Below are 21,449 nucleotides of genomic sequence, written 5' to 3' on the forward strand. Positions count from 1 at the left end.
GCTCATATCAATAGAGACCGGACCAAACTATGTGTATACATGTGTGTGTATAAATCATATGGTACAAACAATGAAAGACGCTGCCGTAATTACGTCTACATGACATTATTTTGAGTGTTGATGGAGCTGCTACAACGTTAACTTAGCCTAGCACTGATCGATCCAAGCTCCATTGAGATAACAAGCTTTTTAAAAGTTATTTGCTTGTCGTCCTGCGGAGAGAACATTAATTCAGACTTTTTACAAATCGGCGTTATTACATAACTTTCGGCATCCCTATTTGTCCGTTTATTGCAGTTAAATCACAGCCAAATCGGTTTATTTTGAGTTCATACAGCTGTAGTAAACCAGCCGACATGTGGCTTGCTAGACACAGTGAATAAAGCTCGATAAAATCCACGGAGCTCCTCCGGACTATGTTATGAACCCAGACATGATGGCGTTTAGTTTCCCGGGATATCTGGGACTTCCACAACACGTACTAAGCAGAAATATAGGTTATTTTGTCCATGGTTGATGGCGGACAGTTGAACGGTTTCCAGGGCGATAAGCCACGCCCTCTCTCCGGTGCGTCTAGCGCGATTCAAGCGAATGAACGCAAATGGTCCCCGGCGAGACCGGCGGCGCGAATCACGCGATTACGGCGGCGCGAATAATTTGCGTCGCGTTTGGTGTGAACTCACCATTAGATATACAAAGCTATAGTGGTGTAATGTCTACTTGAGCAGAGAATGAAGTCACTCTCCCTCTGTGTGTGTGTTGTAAACCGACCTCATAAAAAGTCAAAGCCAAAAAAATCAGCACAGCTGCCGCAGAAGATCCACCTCCCCCACCCCTTTAACCCCGCCTCCCTGGGCCCTATAGCACCAGATGAAGCAGAAGGCCACTATGGCAAATTTGCTTGAAAGTCCTTTGGGAACTCATATGGTGGTAGCAGCTGATACATGGCATCACTGAAGCACTGTTAGCTCCATCAGCACTGTTACCGTTGTGTGCACCGTTCATGCTGTTAGCACCGTTCATGCTGTTAGCACCGTTCATGCTGTTAGCACCGTTAGCTGCTAGCCGCTAGCCGCTGGCTCATCCGTCATTGCTACATACTGAACATGATTTTGGAAAAACAGGGCCTGCACATGTCTATGATCACGTTTCCAAGTTTTTTTTTATTGTTATGAATTATTTTTCGTTAAAGTTCTGCAACTTGAATTGCCAGGTGAATTTGTCTTGGTTTTAATCATTATCAATTAGCGGTTGAGCAAAGTGAGCCACAACACAGTTCCTGTGCGCATGTGAAGCAGTAAACTCTCTTACCTTTCCTCATGAATCTTCCCTGGTGGTGGCTGAGCAGTTCACCTGGCACCCGCTCATAGTTGGCCTGTGGGATATTCTTCATGTTGTTGAAGGTGCTGTGTTTCACCACATCGGCCAGCTGCTCATCGGCCAGCTCTTTACCCAGGAACAAGGCGATCCTCTCCACTGCTGAGTGCAAGTCCTGAACATAAAGCACAGTAGCATAAATGCTCTAAAGATCTATTTTTTTTTTTTATAAATCAGACTGATCTTTCATCACACAAGCCTACAGTTTCAGATTTAAATTATTTCAGCTCCTACTTGAATCATCTCTTCGTAAGTGATGAACAGCATGTTAATATCATCCTTGTGCGAGTACCACGTCTTAATGTGCTCAAACCAGCTGCTACCAAACACTGCAATGAATAAAACATAAATGTTACCACCACCACACTGCAGACAATCATCATGAGCTGCACTGCAGAGAAAATGTCACAAGCCCCATTATTTTGCAAGTGACAGAAGAAGAACTTGCCATTTCCTCTCATGAATTTTTCAAAGAAGTCGTCGAAATCCCTTGGAGTTTCCAACATGTTTGCAACCTTATGGAAGTAGAAGTAAGACACAAGGACATCTTTGGGATTTCTTGCCACGTAGATCACCTAAAAGAGGAACAGTCTGGGTGTCAACGGTTTATACCTCTATCTTGTTTATTGGGGACAGACTGACTATGCTGTCCTCACTAAAAGTTGTTTTAGGAAACTTATTTTTCAGCTATACAGCCAACTTGACAATATATTTTCCAGCACCGTATTCTCCAAGGAACAGACGGATTGTTGCATTTGGCAGGATTAAATGGAGGAAAATATGTTATTTTTTTAAACTGAAAAAGAGCACAACAATACCAAAAGTAAGTGCCTTTGTAAGTACTAAACATTATCTCTAGTACATGAGTAGATAAAAGACAACTATCATAAACCAAGGTGGACAGGTGCTTAAAAGTATTTCAGAATCAGAATCCGTTTATTGTTGGACATACAAGGAATTTGTCATGGCGGGTGGTGCATAACATTAAACAATCAACACAGTGCAACAAATAGAAACATTAAAATTTACAATAGAATATAAAAGAATATAAAATAAAGTGCATGAAGTAATGAAGGATGAGATACAACAGTAAATAACATTTACACAAGTACCAATGCTTTAACCACTAGATACTAATACGTACATATGTAGATGAGAGTAAACTAACATCATCAACAATACTGTAGTCAAACCAAAGAAATATTAATGTAAATAGTAGCTGATTTACAGATGAAGCCAATTTTGTGGAAGACACAGGATTCTAAGGCTTGAACACTGAGCTGCTCACTCAGCTGCTATGGGTACATCCCAAGTCTCTTAATTGCATCCCCCTTTCCCTCACTTTTCCAAAGAAAACATGCGAGGAGAGCGGAAATGAGGAAATATATACATGAGAGGTCCTTTCCTCAGTTGCGTCATGTGAAGCGACGTCGGTTTCTGATGACAGTGGCCGCTGATCACAGCTGGATCAGCTGTCAGTTGGCTTTAACAGCTGGAGAGACTTTTGTGTCTGCACACATGATCACTGTACTTAACAGTAACTAATAATATTAATAACTAATAAAGACACTTCATCACTGCCAGAGTAGAGGTGTTTTCTCTCTGTAGCCTGTTACCTGTTTAACAAACTGTGTTCTGTGTCCCGTTTATAAACACAGGACCGATTTCTACCGGCAGAATGTGTTTCGTCATATTTATGACTTATTCGCGTGTACGTTCATTTATTAGGCTCCATGTTTCGGGGGAAATTTAAATGATATAACTCATCAAACCAGCCACTCAGGAATGATCAGCCTCACGTGACTTAATGGAAATGATGATAAATTATGTAAAAAGCTCTCTGACTAATTGTATCCATAATAAAGTTATTGAGGGAAATATCAGATCATGAAAAGATAAATCTTTCTAATAAATGAAGAAAGTTGTTTGTGGTCCTTTTGTTGTTCAGTCTACAATGGACATATACAGTATTTAAACCAGATGGTGAATCAGAAAACTAATCAAATATAAAACTAGAGTTTAATCTCTATCTGTCTTTTCACTCTGGTGTGAAACTCCAGTGATGTTGAAAAAAATCTGATAAGTCCAATCAGCTGCAGCGTCCAATCACATAACTTGAACAATGAGGGGGCATGTCGGCCGTTAAAACACTTCCTGGAAGGCTGTTATTGTGCGTCCTCGTTCCTCAGAGCAGAAATTCCAATACACTGCCAGCCTAGCATATTAAGAAATATGCCACTACGTACATATTAACCCACAGTCCTTTCTCATTTGAGTCTACAAGAGAACTGCTACTGTACCAAATGTAGGACTGCAGTCTTACAGTGAGTTGACCAGGCTGTCACTCAGCAATTCATCCCACCTATGGCTTTGCCCTCAGCAAGCTGTGGACTGTGACACGTCATTGCCATGATGTAACCTGACTAAGCTCTGTTATTGATCCCCATGCTGTAGTATAGAGGTTAATGAGTTGAATGAGAACCTGTTTGGGTTTCCTTATCTTTCTGGGAGAAAAGCATGACCACTTCAGAGATGGGTCTGGAGAATATCTTGACCGTTTGATTTCTTGTCACTTTGACTTCCACCTTTCTTAGCAGTCCATCTTTACTGGGAATAGCATTCACAACAACTCCCATTGGCCACTGATTTATTTTTTGTCTGACTGTCCTTCATCAGAACTATGTCTCCTTTGATATTGGGTTTCTGTGCTTACCACTTCTGACGATGCTGTAGTGTGCACAAAAATTCTTGCCGCCACCAAACCCCAAAATGTCTGTGGCAAGGCTTGAACCCTTTTCCACTGGTTCTTGAGCAAATCTAAAAAAAAAAAAAACAGAAACAAAGGATGACAGCCGTGGAGGCTCTGGAGCACATCCTTGATCACGACAGTGAAATAGAGGAAGATGTGTCTGAAGATGAAGACCATCTTGAGATCAATTCAGATTATAATGGTACTGATTATGAACCATCAGATGAGGAAACTGATATACCTGTTCCTCCAAGCGAGACATTCGTGTCATAAATTGTGAAATACAGTGGTCATCCTCACCAATACACGTCAGCCAAGACTGTCTGCCGAAAATATTATAAAGACAGTGCCAAAATGTATTTGAACAAAGCACACCGTGACAACATGACACTTGTGTGCTGTGCCACACACACACACACACACACACACACACACACACACACACACACACACACACACACACACACACACACACACACACACACCCCATGTATTTTAGTAGCCTATCCCTCAACCAGACAATGACATATTAACTAAAAGAACATTTTGTGAACGTTGAGGGAATGCTGAAGAACTGGTTCAGGATAAGGACTGAAAAAGGGAGTTCATATGCAGGAGCATGAACAATAGTCCAGATTTATTGATATAATGATTGACATTACCACTCCTTTTTCAGCAATTATTTTTTAACAATTCAAAAATGTGAGGATTTGATTATGCATTTCCCTTGCAAACACTGCAGTACTATATAGTGCCAGATCACAACAGAAGTCATTTAAGGTTACCTTTCCTATAGAACAGGTCTACACCTTGTTCTTTTATTAAATCGTTATTTATCATATTTACACGACGGCATGTCATTTCTGTCTCTACATGGTCGCGTTTACAATTCTCCTCTGCTCTCTGTATCACACACACACACACACACACACACACACACACACACACACACACACACACACACACACACACACACACACACAGCTCATTTCTTGTTCATTTTTGTAAATGTCTGTTTCTTATCACTATAAATAAACATAAATCAAGTTTACTTTCAATACAAATCCTTCTGTATTCATTTGGTTTGATTTTGAGTGAGCGGGTCAATATGACCCTGAACGGCAGAGGTGTCTCATCTCTATTTATCTACATCACCCCATGAAAATAAGAAAGTTTCAAAATGTACATTTTTTTTTTTTTTTAAATAAATACATGTTATGGTAAACTACTGCAATTTATATCTAGGTTTTACCTAGTACCTAAAAAAATAGTTTGAACATGTATTTTTCATGAAAACGAGTGGGTTATCCTAATTGAACTATGATCTATGGAGGGTTGAATAACTCCATTCCACTAAATACTGATTGAATTGTTAGTAATGGAGTTGGTGATGAGGTACAAACTATATTTCTTAGAATTTTTTGGTTTCAGACCATTTTTGGATAATTAAACATGCACCGGGTCAAATTGACCCGTGAACATTATTGCTGTACCTAAGAAACAAACATAACAAGAGGGTTAAGAAAGGGAGGCTGACACACTTTACCAACCTGGAGAAAATGTCACAGTTCATCAAAGACAATTATGATTTTCACCCTGAGCAGTACTGTGTGCACTTGGACAAACTGGCAGCAGAGTTCAGTTGACGTTTTGGTGAGTTAAATGTCATGGAGGATATTGCTGCATTTGTTTCAAACCCAGTCCTGCCTATCGATACAGAGGAGGTTGCAGCCAAATTCCAGAAAGCATTTGCTTTGCCAGGTGGAGTGGACATGGAGATGGTTGATATGCTAAATTACATAGAGCTGAAAGCCAGGTCAAGGGACAGTGACTTTTGGGGACTTGTCAGCAGAGAGAAGTTTCCTCTCTTCAGCGCATGTGCACTAAAAGTGAGTGCCTACTTTGGATCAACTTACCTCTGGGAAATGGCATTTTCACAGATGAAAATCACCAAATCAAAGTACAGGAGCCAGCTTACTGACAGACACAGACTGCCTCAGACTGGCTGTCTGTGCTTATGAGCCGAACTACAAGGCACTCACAGACAGTGTTCAGTCACAGCCATCACACTGACTTGAGTCACATGACTTCTGATGGCATTGTGATGGGTCACAGGGCTGAACTGCGCTTACATTAGTTGCACTGACTGAGAATTTTGTCAGTGTTGTGTTGTAACTTCAGTTGATAAATACAACAGTTAATATTGGTAGTTCATCCAGCCTGCTCATTGCAAATGTGTTTTTTCTTGTTCATATTATGTGCGGTAAACAAATAATTTCCTTTTTATGTTGCACTGAAATTAAGTAATCTAGTGTGTTCTTGATCACATCAGTTTACAAGCTGGACCAAAGTGTTTGATTTCATTCAATTACAATTAGGCCAAATAAAAAGCCTCAAGTTGTAAGCACAGTCTGGACAGTCTTTTTCTCTCAACGCCTCAATAGGTAAATCTTGCCTGTCACCAAGGAAGAGGTCAGGGATCTTGTGCTTAAAAAGGTTGGTGACCAGTGCTCTAAACAATTGCAAAAACGTGGACATTCAACATATCAGTGGTTTGCACAAATTTACAATGCCAACCTTTTTTCCTGGCAACTGGGTTGTTGGACCGGTTTAGAATTTGTGACATAATTTCTGTTAGTAAACATGACGTACTTTTTGTAGGTGGAGGCAGATCATTCTCTGATGATGCCTCATGTTGGCTAATACTGGCTAGCAAATTTTGTTGGCTTGTTTTTTTGTTTGTTTTTATAGTGGCTGAAGAAAATACAAGTTTCTCTAAACATGTACCGTCACACTGCGAGTGTTATTTTAAAAAGATTGACGTTAACCAACAAGATTTGCCTACCCCTACACGCTGACTGAGACTACATCCACATTACTCCGTTTTCGTTTGGGAACGGAGTTTTCAAACGAAAACGATCTCCGTCCATACAGCGTTTCAGCCATCGTTTCCGAAGTGATCTCCGTCCATATTACACGCCGGGAAACGAATATCACGTGACTCTTCACGTACACTGGGCATGCGCCGATGTAAACAGGAAGTAGATTGTCGTATTTTGTAACTAAGCAACCAGAGTAATAAAGTAGTCTTTAATGATCGTAAGTACGTGTTTGATACTTAAGATCTTCTCTCAAATCTTCCTCTATAAACTCAAACAGATACAGTTCGTGGAAAGTTTAATAAGTTTTATTTTTCAGACTTAACGTTAGTTACAGCGCTGTGGGTCTCTCTCTCTCTCTCTCTCTCTCTCTCTCTCTCTCTCTCTCTCTCTCTCTCTCTCTCTCTCTCTCTCTCTCTCTCTACAATAACAGCTGTTTCCTCCGCAGACATGCAGACTTTAACTGGACAACAGCTGCTAGTAAAGACAACAAGGTCAGCAATGCCTGTAATCAGTTGTCCACGTTAAATTAACCTGGTAGTCGATCGCGGGTGTCTACGTCATCGTTTCCAAACTTATGCGTTTCCGTCCGTCCACACGAATACGCTACCCGGAGTTTTCAAAGTTATCCGGCTTCGGGATCGTTTCTAAACTGCTCCAAAACGCCGGCGTAGTGTGGACGCTCAGTGTAACCGTAGCAAAACATATGCGTTTCCAAACGAAAACGGAGTAGTGTGGATGTACTCTGAATGGCTTGACATGTACACACCTGATAGAGAAACCTGGCGTCCATATCAAAGAGAAACTTTCTCAGTGAGTATGTAAAAAAAGACACCTGGCTAGAGAGCTGACCTTGCCCTTCTTCTGGCTCAGAGCAGAAGGCATTAACTGGAATGGCAGATGGCTGACTCTCATCCTTGGCGACGGGGCCATGATAAACGTCTGTCTGTTGCCATACACCTCGATCCAGGGGACGAGATCAGCATTGGAGTATTTGCTGAGCTTGCTGACGGCTGTCAGATCTCCTTTTGCCTCAAGGAGCAACAGGATCTGCTGCATCCAGATGGTCCCTGTCAAACAGAGCAGACAGGCCTCATTTCCATCTCCCAGACCCTGCATGTCCAATGGCAGCAATTAGGTCAACTGTGTGTGTGAGCACACCTCTCCTGTTCTCTGTCTGGAGCTTTGTCCTGGTTTCTCTTTTCCACAAAACACATGATCATTTGATACCCTGCTCTCAGTTGAAATCAATTTGCAACACACAAAAGAACAGGACATTTGTGTGTACATACTAATCAGCCTTGTTCCTTCCTCTGTGCTGAGAGCTCCAAGAATCACTCTGACCTTAAGTGCACTTCCACTGCAGGACACTGGGCACCACTGTGTATCTAATGGAGGAGCCTCCTCCTCTGTCGCCCTGTTTACACCTGGTCCTGGGTGATCCGATCACGAGGACGGCTCTAAGTACGTAAGTTCGCACCTGGCATTAGAATGCACGTCCTTTTCATTTTGCAAAGATCAAATGCGTTGTTGTTTTTGACGGGCAGGAGGCAGCAACGCACTTCCCCTGCCTAGTCTGCCAAATTAAAAAAAAGAAGAAATCAAAACAATACAGACGGGTCTATCTATTTCTTGGTGTGATCCAGGCAAACCAAATGATGTTTGACACACAATATTGACATAGAATATCTCTATGGGCTTTGCGAAATTTTCACCGTTGTGGACAAAACCAGCTTAGATTTAAGAACCAACTCGAGAGGAGAAAAAAAAATTTGACCTTTTTTCTTATCGCGTTCTTGCCAAATTTTGTCACCTCTTATGGCGAAGGCATGACCCACCCTACTCTGGTTATGGTTAGGTTTAGAATTTTAGGGTAAGCCAATCAGAAGCAATCTCACTCCTCATGCCTAAACCTAACCAACCCAACCAGCTAAGGCAACAAGTACTAGCCAATCAGAGGCAGAGTAGGACTGGTCATGACTTGTCATGAAAAAAAAATAAAAAAAATTGGCAGCTGGGATGAATCATGCATTTAGAGTAACACGTGCTGCGCTTGGTCGTGCACCCTTGAATAAGGAACTTGCTGCTTGAATTAAGGAACTTGCTGCAACATGACATGATTACTGAAAAAAGCAAACAATTTAAAGTAAGAAATAAAATATTGAACAATTTCTGGTCATCTATTCGCCCAAGACGCATTTTAAAATGAAGTGTAAATAAGTTCTGTGGGTGCACAAAGGGGCTCTTCCATCTTGGTTTTCCTCTCACCTGATTTCGGGTATGTGACGACAAACACATCAGAGTCTCTGGTCTCCAAGTTGTAAATCTGGTCCACATCATCTGGATCATGAGTCCCGTTGATCAACTTGAAACCTTTGTGTGTCACCAGGTCATGGTCATGAATCTTGACCTCATTTACGTCCATGATAGCTAAAGCAAAATAAAAGGACATGTCCTTAACCCATTCTTATCCGTGTGTTCTGTTGGTTGTAAAGCAATTGAAAAACAACAGTGTTCAGTAAGCACATATATGTCGCCGCAATGTTTGCACAAGATTGCGACATCTATTGCCATCTTTAAGTGTCATTCATTGTGTGTCTGAATGTATTATTATTATAAAAGTGATGATAACCTAAATGTCACAACGATGTAGGTGCGACGTAATCTCAGTTCATTTCATTTTTTCAAAACATTTCTCTGCTTGATTATTTTTCGACTTTCAAAGTTGTTCATATAGGTCAGGAGTATTCAATTAACATTCCAAAAGGTCCAAATTGAGAAAATGTCCTCGGGCAAAGGTCCGGAACATTACAATAATATCAAACTTGCGCTATTTAGTACTATATATATATTCAAGAAGCCTAGTAGTAGTAGTAACAACGTATCTGTGTAGCCAACAACTGTCAAGTCAAATAAAGAAAGTACACATCAATTATATTTTAACAATTATTATTCTCAGTTTTCAAATTCAAGTGGATGGATTATAAATAATACATAGAAATACATAAATAAATGTTCTTCTCATTTCAAGTAAACTAAGGGCTGGATTAAAGAATAACTGACATAACAGAAAGCTTTTGAAAAATGTGCATCTTAATAGCAGAGCACCTCAAGGTTTCTCTCAGAGAGAACCAGGACATTCTGATGTAGCATTTCAAAATTAAAACCCTTCAAAATCGCATGCATGAGCTAACTTCAAATCACATTCATGAGACAATTTGTCTAATTTCAGATGGGATTTTAGAGGAAATGGTGCATAGTTATAAAATCATTTCACCTCAGGTTAAAATGAAGTAATTCATTTTAGAAAAATTAATTTCACTGTATTGCCCTGCAGCTTTAAATTCAGTTCATTCAGGTGTGAAGTGATGTCAATCAAAAAAGCCACGATATTATATTTTTCTCATCTTCTAACAAGATAAATCGGTGTGCATGGACTTTATGTGTGGTTATTAAACTGCTTGTTTCAGCTCTATTATCTCTCTTAACATCATAGTTGGTCAATGAATTCATGTTAGGATTCTGATCATATTGGCCCATATTTGATTGGCTGAGCTGCATCACGTGATGTGATTTACGCCGCTGAACAAATGCCGTAAAGGCTGAAAAAGCTGCGCCGGATAAAATAAAAGCGCTCCGTCAAAATGTAATAATTCTCAATTATCTATCGGTTTTAGGTCCTGGGTCCGGATACACAACGTCTGGGTCCGGATCCGGACCGCAGTCCGCCTATTAGTGACCCCTGATATAGGTTATTAAAAGTAATGATCATGATGGCAAGTGTTTGCCCTATTTGAAATGGAACCTCAAAAACGCCATTGAATCTAACCACACATCACACTTAATTTTCCTGCAATACAATATGCTATATTGACCCTTCGCTAAGCCCCGCCTCCTGCTGCAACGCCGTCAGGCTTTCAGAGCCACTTGGAGCCCACATTGTCACTAACTGCACTCCCTGAAGAAATATGTAATTTTTGGAAAAACAAAAGTGATTTCAGAGAGAAGCAGACAGAAGCGTCTACAATATGCGTTTGAAGGATATGTCCAGGATGTCAAACAGATTCAGCAGTGAAAACAGGTTAAAAAATAGAAGCTAAAGCTAAAGATGTTTAACCGTGACTAGCTCCAAATCCAAAAACACAAAGCGAAAACGAATGAAGAAAATCTTAAACCAATTGAGAGTCTATGGAGCAGAGCCGGATAATTGTCGGATCCTGGTCGATGCTACGCTATGATTGGCCAGTCTTCGTTCAGGGGCGGGTTACGAGTTATCTTTAAGTCTGTTGTCATCTGAACTGGAGTATGCTGTGACACTATGCTCAAATCTATTTCCGCCAACATCAACACCCCAGGTGTATATTCATTTGTTTTTTTTTGTTGTTGTTTTTTAATTAGTTTTTGCTGTCACACTCCAACCATTCTCCAACTACTTCTCCAAATACTTTTGTTGTTAGCTTTACAACCACACCTGCCAGCAGCATGTGACTAGGGCTGCAACTAACGATTATTTTAATAATCTATTAATCTGTCGATTATTTTTTTGATTAATCGATGAATCGGCGGGGAAAAGGCAAGTGAATAAAAACGTATCTTTAGTCTTGCAAACTATACCACCCCTGCTTTACTACTGTTATTAACGAGCTAACGCTAAATTGTCATGCTTGTCAAGCAGGATAACGAGTAAACAGCAGCACCAGGAGAGCTATTGGAGGGACGTTACGTTCCTCACTTCAAAACGGAACAGTAGGATTCTGTAGTGACTTATCCTGCTGTTGAACTCCCTTCCTCCTCATCAAGGACTCCAACATGTTTACGTTTTAGGTGCTGAATCATCACCGTGGTTCTCCTGTGCCGTGCCATGTCGCTTTTGCATATCCTTGGATACCTTGGATGACTTAGGTCGTACTGATTTCTCTGCCTCCGCCATGTGTTTCAGAACAACGTTACGGGTCTCTCCGATGGTCTTTCCTCTACCTCCGCTCTGCGCTCAACTCAACTTTTGTTTTTTATACTCAAACATCTTAATTTTATTGACATATTAGAGGATTTTGGATATCTCTTTGTATTATTCATGAACCAGAAAATACTGGAGATGAAATCAAAGTTGAAGATGAAATCAAAGTTGATGGTGGCCGTGTCATGTTCTTCCAGGATTTTTCAACTGAGGTCCAAAGACAGAGGAAACTTTTTGACGGAGCGAAACAGAGCCAAATGCATATGGTGTATAGATTTATGTTCCCAGAAAAACTGTGAATTCTACATGATAGAACCTGGCACCACTTCACTTCACTTCACTAGCCCAAGCTGAAGACTTCATCCGGAAGATTAAGAAGGGGAACAGCGATCGTGATACATAACAGGGATCATCACCTGAAGAGTAACAAATATCAGATAACTTTGGCTGAATGGTGAGGTGGTCTATTCACCGTTGAATTCTGAGAAACTGTTGTGGTAAGCTTGAACTGATGGCGAGTTAAGATTATTATTGGCATAAGACAGGTTCAGACTTGCCTAGTTAGTCAGATAGGCTAACTACTAAGATACTTTATTATATTAAGTTCACAAACGAATATTGTTCCATCCGTATTGACATGCAGTTCGTCGGAGTATGCCCGACTTATTATATTTTTAGTATTATCTTTTCTAAGATCTGGTTGCTATACTGCTCCTCCAGAGGATCAGGGCTCAGTCTAATCGGGATCCGGTCAACGGGAGGGAGGGGAGATGTGCGTGTTCATTCGCACAGGGTGTAGGCTAGGCCTACTGTTGTTGCCTCAGTTGGGAGAGGCCCTTGTTTATTTTGAAGGCACACTATTCACATTATCATGTGGCATGGTTAAAAAGTTGGTTGCAGGTAAGCTTAGTTTGCTGACTTCATCATGAGTGGTGACACTAAAATAAATATTATTTCATGGAATGTTAGGGGTCTTAGGAAGATAGTGAAATTAAAACAAGTAATGTCGAGACTAAAACGGCTAAAAACACAGATAGCTTTAATTCAAGAAACCCATTTGCTTTCCAGTGAATACATCCCCTTGAAAAGGAGGTGGCCAGGTCAGGTCATATCTGCCTCATTCTCCTCTCATGCAAGAGGGGTAGCAATACTTATTCACTCATCTGTTCCATTATGAGTTTACAATACCATACAAGACACAGCAGGCAGATTTGTTATCGTCCAGGGCTCTTTACTAAATCAAGATATTAATTTAGGATGTCTATATGGTCCTAACAACGATGATACACAGTTTTATAATAACCTGTTCCTAACTTTATCAACATTGCATGGTCACATCTGTATGGCAGGAAAGTTTAACTGTACTTTTAATCCAACACTGGATAAATTATCAGGTGTGGACACCTCACATACGCAAAGTAGGAAAGTAATACAACACTTTATGTGCGAGTTAAATCTTTGTGATATCTGGAGACATAAGAACCCTTCCAGACGGGAATATTCATGTCATTCTGCTACACATAATTCTTACTCCCACATAGACTATTTCATCATTTCTAAGTCTACGATACCTAATGTGAATGACTCATTGTATAAAAGTATCGTCATTTCAGATCAGGAACAGGTGGTGGAGAGGAGGACACTGAAGAAACTATTATCTACATTGGATAATCCGGATCACCCTCTCCACCCCCTACTGCAGGGACAGCGGAGCACTTTCTCCAACAGACTGATCCAGCTCCGCTGTCACAAGGACAGGTACAGGAAAACATTCCTGTCTACTGCTATAAGACTGTATAACAAATCACCTCGGGCCAAATCATTCACTGTTGGTTAAATCTTTGCACTACTGTTTATTTAGTTGATTTAATATTATTCTGTTATTCTATTCATTGTGTATATAGTGTGCATTATTTATATAATATCTTTACTCTGTTATTATAATTGTATATATTGTGTATTGACGTGCATTTTTTTTAAATAATATTAAGATTTTTACTGTAACCTATTGCTGCTCTGTAAGCTATTGCTGCTTGCAACTAAATAATTTCCCCTCGCGGGATCAATAAAGTTACTATCTATCTATCTATCATGCTTTACTACTAGTCAATTACACTGTCAAAGCAGCCAATAAGGGTCCCACTATATGGCGATTGAGCCCACGATGGTTACATGATAATGAGTTTTTCAAATTTGTTGGAACCAATATTGATGTCTATTTCAAAGTCAATACTACTCAAACATTAGCGTCTACAAGATGGGAGGCATTCAAGGCCTACATACGAGGCCAAATGATCAGCTATACAAGCAGCATATCTAATAAACAGCACCTAAAATTGCACCCAAAACTGCTTGCCAGAAGGTTGGAGAAACATTTGCCATCTATTGTGGCCTTAGATCAAAATGTATTTATTAAAGGAAGACAGGGCTCTCACAATATTCGTAGACTGATGAACATTATATATGCCAAGAAGGAAATACCTGATGTGGCTGTGATAGGACTTGATGCGGAAAAGACCTTTGATAGGGTTGAGCATGAATACCTATTCGAAGTGCTTAACCGTTTTGGATTAGGCAACTACTTCCTTAGTTGGATCAAACTCTTATATCACGACTCAAGCGCTTCAGTAATGACCAACTATATGGTATCAAAACAGCTCTCTCTTTGTAGAGGTACAAGACAAGGATGTCCCTTGTCTCCTCTTCTTTTTGTCCTGGCCATTGAACCTCTAGCAATTGCAATTAGAGGCAATAGTGAGATAACTGGTATCACAATTAATGATATTGAGAATAAAATAGGACTATTTGCTGATGATATAGTGCTCTTTCTGACAGACCTGAAACAATCTATACCTTCTTTATGAAGTTTAATAGAAACATATGGTAGTTTCTCAGGTTATAAGGTTAATACATCCAAATCTACAATCCTATTTTTGAAAAAATCTGAGGGATTAACTCCACCACTAAATACACCATTTAGGAACATTGTGGGCAGCTTTACATACCTCGGTGTTAAAATCACGCCAACAATAGAATCCATGGTACCTACTAACTATAACCCTGTGACTGAGTAAGTAGTTGAATCTATTAATAGATGGAAATCTTTGCCAATTTCCATAATTGGGCGTATTAATATTCTGAAGATGAATATTCTTCCTAAATTGCTGTACCTTTTTCAAACCATCCCACTTGCTCCTCCTAATTTCTTTACTAAAATGAAACAGCTTTTTTGTAAATTAATTTGGAACGATAGACGCTCAAGACTGCGCATGACCCTGTTATACTTACCATATGACAGAAGTGGGTTAAAACTCCCTTACCTCCAGGGATACTATTGGGCTGCCCAACTACGAGCAGCCTCATATTGGTTTGAACACCAATCAACGCTGCACTGGATAAGGATGGAAGAAACCACAACTTCCAAAATCCCCTTATATCTCTACCTTTTTTCAGCTAACTTAGCCACTTTGAAAAAACACACTGCAAACCCCTTTGTTAAAAATACGCTGACAGTATGGCATGAGGTGTTAAGTTATCTTGGGGAAAAAACTCCTCTATCCCAATACTCACCTATTTGGAGGAACAGAAACTTTACGCCGGGTACTAACGCCCCTGGTTTTAAGTTATGGGCAGACAGAAGTATCGGAAAGATTTCAGATTTGTATGATTATGATACTCATACTCTTTTAAGTTTTAATGAGATCGAGCAAAAGTTTAGCATAGCTACAAAACATTTTTTCAAGTATCTCCAGATAAGAAGCTTCATAACAAAGACACAGAACTCTGTAAATCTCCTCTCTCTAAATTCTTTAGAAAAGATAGCTCTAAACCATTATGGATCAGCTGGACTGATCTCAAAGTTTTATCAGACTATCATAGCTGCAGCAAAAGAATCCTCAGATGACAAAAAGCTAGCATGGTGTTCAGACCTAAATGAAGAAATCACTGTAGAAGAGTGGCAGGACATATGTCTACAGTGTCAAGTCCAAACAATAAACTCAAGGTTCAGGCTTCTCCAGTATAAATAGGTGATGAGAACATACATTACTCCAGAGTTACTCCATCACATTTACCCCAATACACCGGATGCTTGTTTGTGGTATACATAAAGGTAGCTTGTCTCATTGCCTCTGGGAATGCACCCTCATTCAAGATTTCTGGAAAGAGATTATTACAATTGTGTTACATTACATTAAAGTAATTTAGCAGACGCTTTTATCCAAAGCGACTTACAATAAGTGTATTCAACATAGGTATTCAAGAGAACTACTAGTCACCAGAAGTCATGTAAACTGTACACTTAACAATAGCAAAAAGAAGATGGTCATATTTTGTCTTCTTGAAGCTAAACATAAAGTTGCAATGGCTTGGAAATCTGTTCACAGGCCGAGCAAACGAAATTGGATAGAGGGACTGCTACAGTGCCTTGCCCTAGAGAAACTTACATATGTAGTTAAAGGGAAATATAACACCTTTCAAAGATTTGGGGCTCATTTATGAAGTTTCTGGAGGGGGACAATTTTGTTGTAACCCTGTAGTCTACCGTTTCCCCTTTTTTTGTTTCCCTTCTCCGTTTTTTTTCTGTCTTCTCTCACTGGTCACATTAGGGAATGTGGGAACATTCTATTTGTGGGGTATAATATGTATCTATCTGTGCATGTACATATCTGTCACCCTTTACTGTTATTTTTGTTTTTGTTTCTGCTGAGAAACAGTCAGTGACGCCCAACAACAAAACATGCCACTGATATCTTTATTTGAAATATCTCCAAGTGTCTATGTGTACCTTTTGATGTGCCTTGTTCTGTCGTGTGTTTGTGTATTGTGGAAAAGACAATAAAAACATTTGTCAAAAAATAAATAAAATTCTTTTGTTGTTTTTAAAAATATGGCTAATGGGTCTGTGCACGAAGTATAATTAATTTTCCATTGTTCACGTTGTTCATTTTGTATAATAAACAATGTCAGTTTAGGCGTGTTCCCTAATCTCATTGGTCTACTTGTATTAATGTAAATGTGTTCATAGCCGATGCTGCCTAAACGCGGTTAACGCTTTGTCTGTTACATTGAATGAACACGTGCAACGAAACTCAGCGCACCAAAACATCAGCTTATTCCATTATCCAACTTTAATAATGAAAACAGAGTAAAGAAAGTCGAGAGTCGGAAACAGAGACAGCTCGCCTTCACAGTAAAAGTTGCGCGTTTTCAAACGTGTTTGCTCCAGCAATCAATTTAAGGAGAACTTAATTAAAGAAACAAATACTATAAATAATGAACATAATAAATGACTGTTATTAAGTCATTTTTGCCACTTTCCCACAATTGAATGTGAATAATGGGCGCAAACCAGTGGCGGACCATGCATTTTATACCTGGGCCTTCTGTGCTGTCCTACTAGACTTGAGCCATGTCCTAATAAGCTCATAATGACGCCACAGCTATGGTTATTTGTTTCTAGGGGTGTAATAATACACATATTCATATTAAACCGTTCGGTATGAGGCTTAAGAACTGAATAATATGTTTGAATAATACTAGTGAGTTTCGAAAATGCAGAAGCTTAAATTGTGGGAAATATAATGTTTTCAGTGGACTGCGCTCACGTAACAGACAACAAGCTTTGTGACCTCTGAACCTGGAACAATAACAAAAAACAGCTGAGGCTGCAGCACCGCAGCTAAGCTAGCGGGGGAAACAACAGCCCAACAATCAACTGTCTGGACAATAACCCCACAGCTGCTCTTCACTTAAAAAGTCCACTCAGAGCTCTCCAAAAGTTTTCAAAAGCACGTAGCTTGTGCGTGTCCTGTCGTGTAGCTGCCTTGGTTAGCGTAGCGTAGCTCCAAACAGCTCCAAACACCACAAGCTCAGTTGCTAATGAAACGCATTCTTAGCCATAAAATATGCAACGCTTCTCCACCGCTGTCAGCCAGAAATACCTTTCGTACAAATCCTTTTCCATGCTGGTTCAGGGCTTCTAGCTGGGGGCTTGACCGACCCTTTGATACGATGTCCAGCTTTTCTGGAAATGTCCTTCTCCAGACATCCATTTAAAAATGCTAAAAATGTCATAACTTCTTACATATGTTTCAACTTGAACTCTTACTAAACACTAAGATCTGCTAGCTAGCTTTCTGTTTGCCAAAAGTCACACTGGCCCACTGACCAATCACGGTGCAAGTTAATGCTGACATACTTAGCAGGCTAACTAGACAGCTCTGGCACGTCAAAGAATACGCGCAACATGTCAAACTAAAGATCTGATTGGTTGAACAATATGACAATCAACAATATTGTCCCCATATACTTTAATCTGCAAGGTCTAGAGGGCATCGGGCCTCTCTCCTTACGTAGAAAAATAGAGGCTGAATCTGATTGGATAAGAGCTCTACTTAAACAAGCTGTGCTGGAAGCAGCACTGCAGGCTGGAAGCAGAGCACACACAAAATTATTTGTATGTAATGATTCATTATATTATCAATTTATTTATTTAAATTAAGGCTATTTTATTTCAGACTCTTTTGTCATCTATTATCAAGTAGTACTAATCATTATTATTGCAGCTTCCTTGTTAAATTTGACAACTTGAACAAGAAGTGTAAAAACAAGTATAATCAGGGAAGTTTTCAGGGAACTCTTACAATGTGATATTAGTACTTTTTGTGATCTCAATATGAAAAGGCGACTTTGTTCAGGAGCAATTCATTGTTCATTAAAAGTTGTTTAATGAAACCCAGAACCTGTTAATTAACTACAGTGTATTGACCATTTTAAATGACTATGTAGCATGAAACGTCTTGTGCTTTGACAAGCTTTGACACATGTATTTGAGGACAAATACTGAGGCCATAGAACCAGCAGATCTAATATTTCTCTCATAAAGCTATTGCACAACTTAATTTTGCTTTTCATGTGTGCAGTGTCTCTGCGTTGCCTACACTGAATCAATCAAAATGTCACTTAACAAGGAAGCTGCAATAATAATGATTAGTACTACTTGATAATAGATGACAAAAGAGTCTGAAATAAAGTTTTTAGATGGGAAGGAGCTGATTGGCTGGCCTGAAATCCATGCTTCCATGATGCCAACGGGCAGCAGACACAGGTAGGAAACCTCTGTAATTTGTTAAAAGTTAAGCAATTTGAAGAGTGAAAGAATGTTTTATATTGTATTACTATTGGTAATAAGTATTGTAATACAGACCCCTGTTGTGAGCAGAAATATGTGCACCCTGTTGCAGACTTCCGTCTAAAAGTGATTTTTATGCGGTGGAAAGTTATGATGTTGAAGCACTCTCTACACAGCCCAGAGGACAATCCTGCAAAAGGATTTTTTTTAATTTTATTTTATGTAGAATAGTTAAAAGTGCAAAAAGTAAGTTTACGATGAATAGCTTAGTGACATCATTGTCATGACAACAGAGCCAGCAATAAAGTCAAAATTAAGGGTAAATCAACTCTTTCTACAGTCAGACTCACTACAAGTCTCAACACTACAGCCTGAAACATTCACCCAAGTAGTTTAAGAAGCCTTAATTCAGTAATAAATACATTGATGATATAATGAATCATTACATAAAAATAATTCAGTGTTTGCACCCAGTTTATTCACGTTCAATTGTGGGAAAGTAGCAAAAATATGACTTCATAAATAATGTATTATGTTCATTATTTAGAATATTTGTCTATTTATTTAATTTAGCTCCCCATAGATTGATTGCTGGAGCAAACACGTTTGAAAACGCGCAACTTTTACTTTGAAGGCGAGCTGTCTCTGTTTACAGCTCTCGACTTCCTTTACTCAATTTTCATTATTAAACTTAAATACTGGAACAAACTGATGTTTTGGTGCGCTGAATTGCATTGCACGTGTTCATTCAGTGCAACAATAACACAGACAAAACGTTAACCGCGTTTATGCAGCATCGGGCTATCGATGAGAAGATTAGGGAATACCCCTAAACTGACATCTTCATTATACAACATGAATAATGGAAAATGAATTATACTTCATGCACGGACCCAATATCCATATTTAAAAAAAAATATATATATATATTTTTTTTAGTAATACAATGTTGTATAAATTAGGCGAGAGAAGAGGAGGAAATCCCTCCGTAAAAACCTTCAGAATATAGATAAGAACGAAATTGAAAAGTTTGGTTTAGAAGTGCTGCTGAAGTGGAGATTTCGCAGAGTCTGAGAAAAAAGTAATTTGGAGAAAACGGCCTGTTTTTTTACAGGTGAATAGGGTGAAAAAAAATAATATATATCACCATGAAACTTCCCCAGTTAATTACTTTAGGATAATTATTAGTATTTATTTATTTTTGTATTACAAGTTTTCTGAAATGTTATGTTTCAATATTTGAACGAGGCAATATCTAAAGCTGACTTTTGGTATTTATTAGAAAGCTACAGACGCAAAGAGACCTAAGTGACTATTTTGGAATTATTTCCACAAGTCTGGAAAGAAGACGTATTCACGCTCAAAATCTTAATTGACCGGTGCAAGAAACAAAAGGTTTTTTTTTTAATGGCCAAGTAGAATGAGTTTAAACGACAAAAAGCGATTTGCATCTTGAACCAAACGGAAAGTTACCAACGCGTTGCGTACCTGCTCTGTTCACTCTTCAGTCCGAAGCAGAATCAACTTTGTCCAGTAGCGTTTTAATTAGATCCCCTCTCTCCGTGAACCATCGAGACATGTGCACAACTTTCATCTGCACCACTTTACCGCTCTAAATACTTGCGGGCGGCCCCGCCTCCTTCTGTTCTCTGAAAACTCGGGCATTTAAAAAAAGGAAAACAACGCTGTTCGGAAAAAAAAAGAGAGAAGGAGCTTCCCGTTCACCCCAGCAAATTATGTGACGACAGCGAGGGGGAAGAGAAGGAAGGAAGGAATTCCCAGCAGGTCACTTACCAGCCAGCGGTGCATGGTTCAATGCACTAGCACTATGCTTCCCTGACGACCGCCACAGGAGACTGCTACGGTACAAAAATCAAAAAGAAGTCTGGTGTTGCATAAGCGGCGCTGTTAGTGATCCAAGTGAGACAGCATGTTCTCCAAAGTACGAGGAACATAAACAAACTCGACAGAATAAACAGTCCTGAGATACAAGACGAGAGACTGGGGAGAAAAAACAAGGACGCTCGAACCGGATGCACAGGCCGGGACGCCTTGATTTTAGGGCCACAGAAATAGTGCAAGATGAAAAACACTGGATCCTAAATTTCGCCCAAAAGCAACTTGACTGCCCTTCATTAGACCCCTTGTGCCTGCAAAATTGTCACATCTGTCCAACTCCACACCCCCAGTTTGTGTTATGTTAAAAAAAAAAAGTGTAAATCCAAGCTGAAATAACCCTGAGGACATCACTGCGACATCACCAGGGTAATTTTCTCTGATATGACCAGTGGCGGACCGTGCATTTTAAACCTGGGCCTTCTGCTGTCCTACTAGACTTGAGCCATGTCCTAATAA

At 39.6% G+C, this 21,449-nt stretch overlaps 1 protein-coding gene across 2 annotated transcripts in view; it reads right to left on the minus strand.

The window, feature by feature from the left end:
• Positions 1–20,671, minus strand: part of LOC137890518 (amine sulfotransferase-like) — a 21,887-nt gene extending 1,216 nt beyond the window's left edge. The window contains exons 1-6 of one of the 2 annotated variants that reach the window (XM_068734634.1): positions 20,583–20,671; positions 9,274–9,435; positions 7,858–8,075; positions 1,826–1,952; positions 1,612–1,706; positions 1,312–1,492 (exon numbers count right to left, since the gene is read on the minus strand). In XM_068734634.1, the coding sequence (XP_068590735.1) occupies positions 1,312–1,492; positions 1,612–1,706; positions 1,826–1,952; positions 7,858–8,075; positions 9,274–9,430 (778 nt within the window). In that variant the 5' untranslated portion in view covers positions 9,431–9,435; positions 20,583–20,671. Of the gene's footprint in view, positions 1–1,311; positions 1,493–1,611; positions 1,707–1,825; positions 1,953–4,090; positions 7,763–7,857; positions 8,076–9,273; positions 9,436–20,582 lie in introns of those variants that run through there. The other variant, XM_068734635.1, reaches the window with a different exon arrangement.
• Positions 20,672–21,449: the final 778 nt, after the last annotated feature.

Source organism: Cebidichthys violaceus, unplaced genomic scaffold (genome assembly GCF_023349555.1).
Source record: "Cebidichthys violaceus isolate CVI_PGR_0920_01 unplaced genomic scaffold, fCebVio1.0.p SCAF_65, whole genome shotgun sequence".
NCBI lineage: Eukaryota > Metazoa > Chordata > Actinopteri > Perciformes > Stichaeidae > Cebidichthys > Cebidichthys violaceus.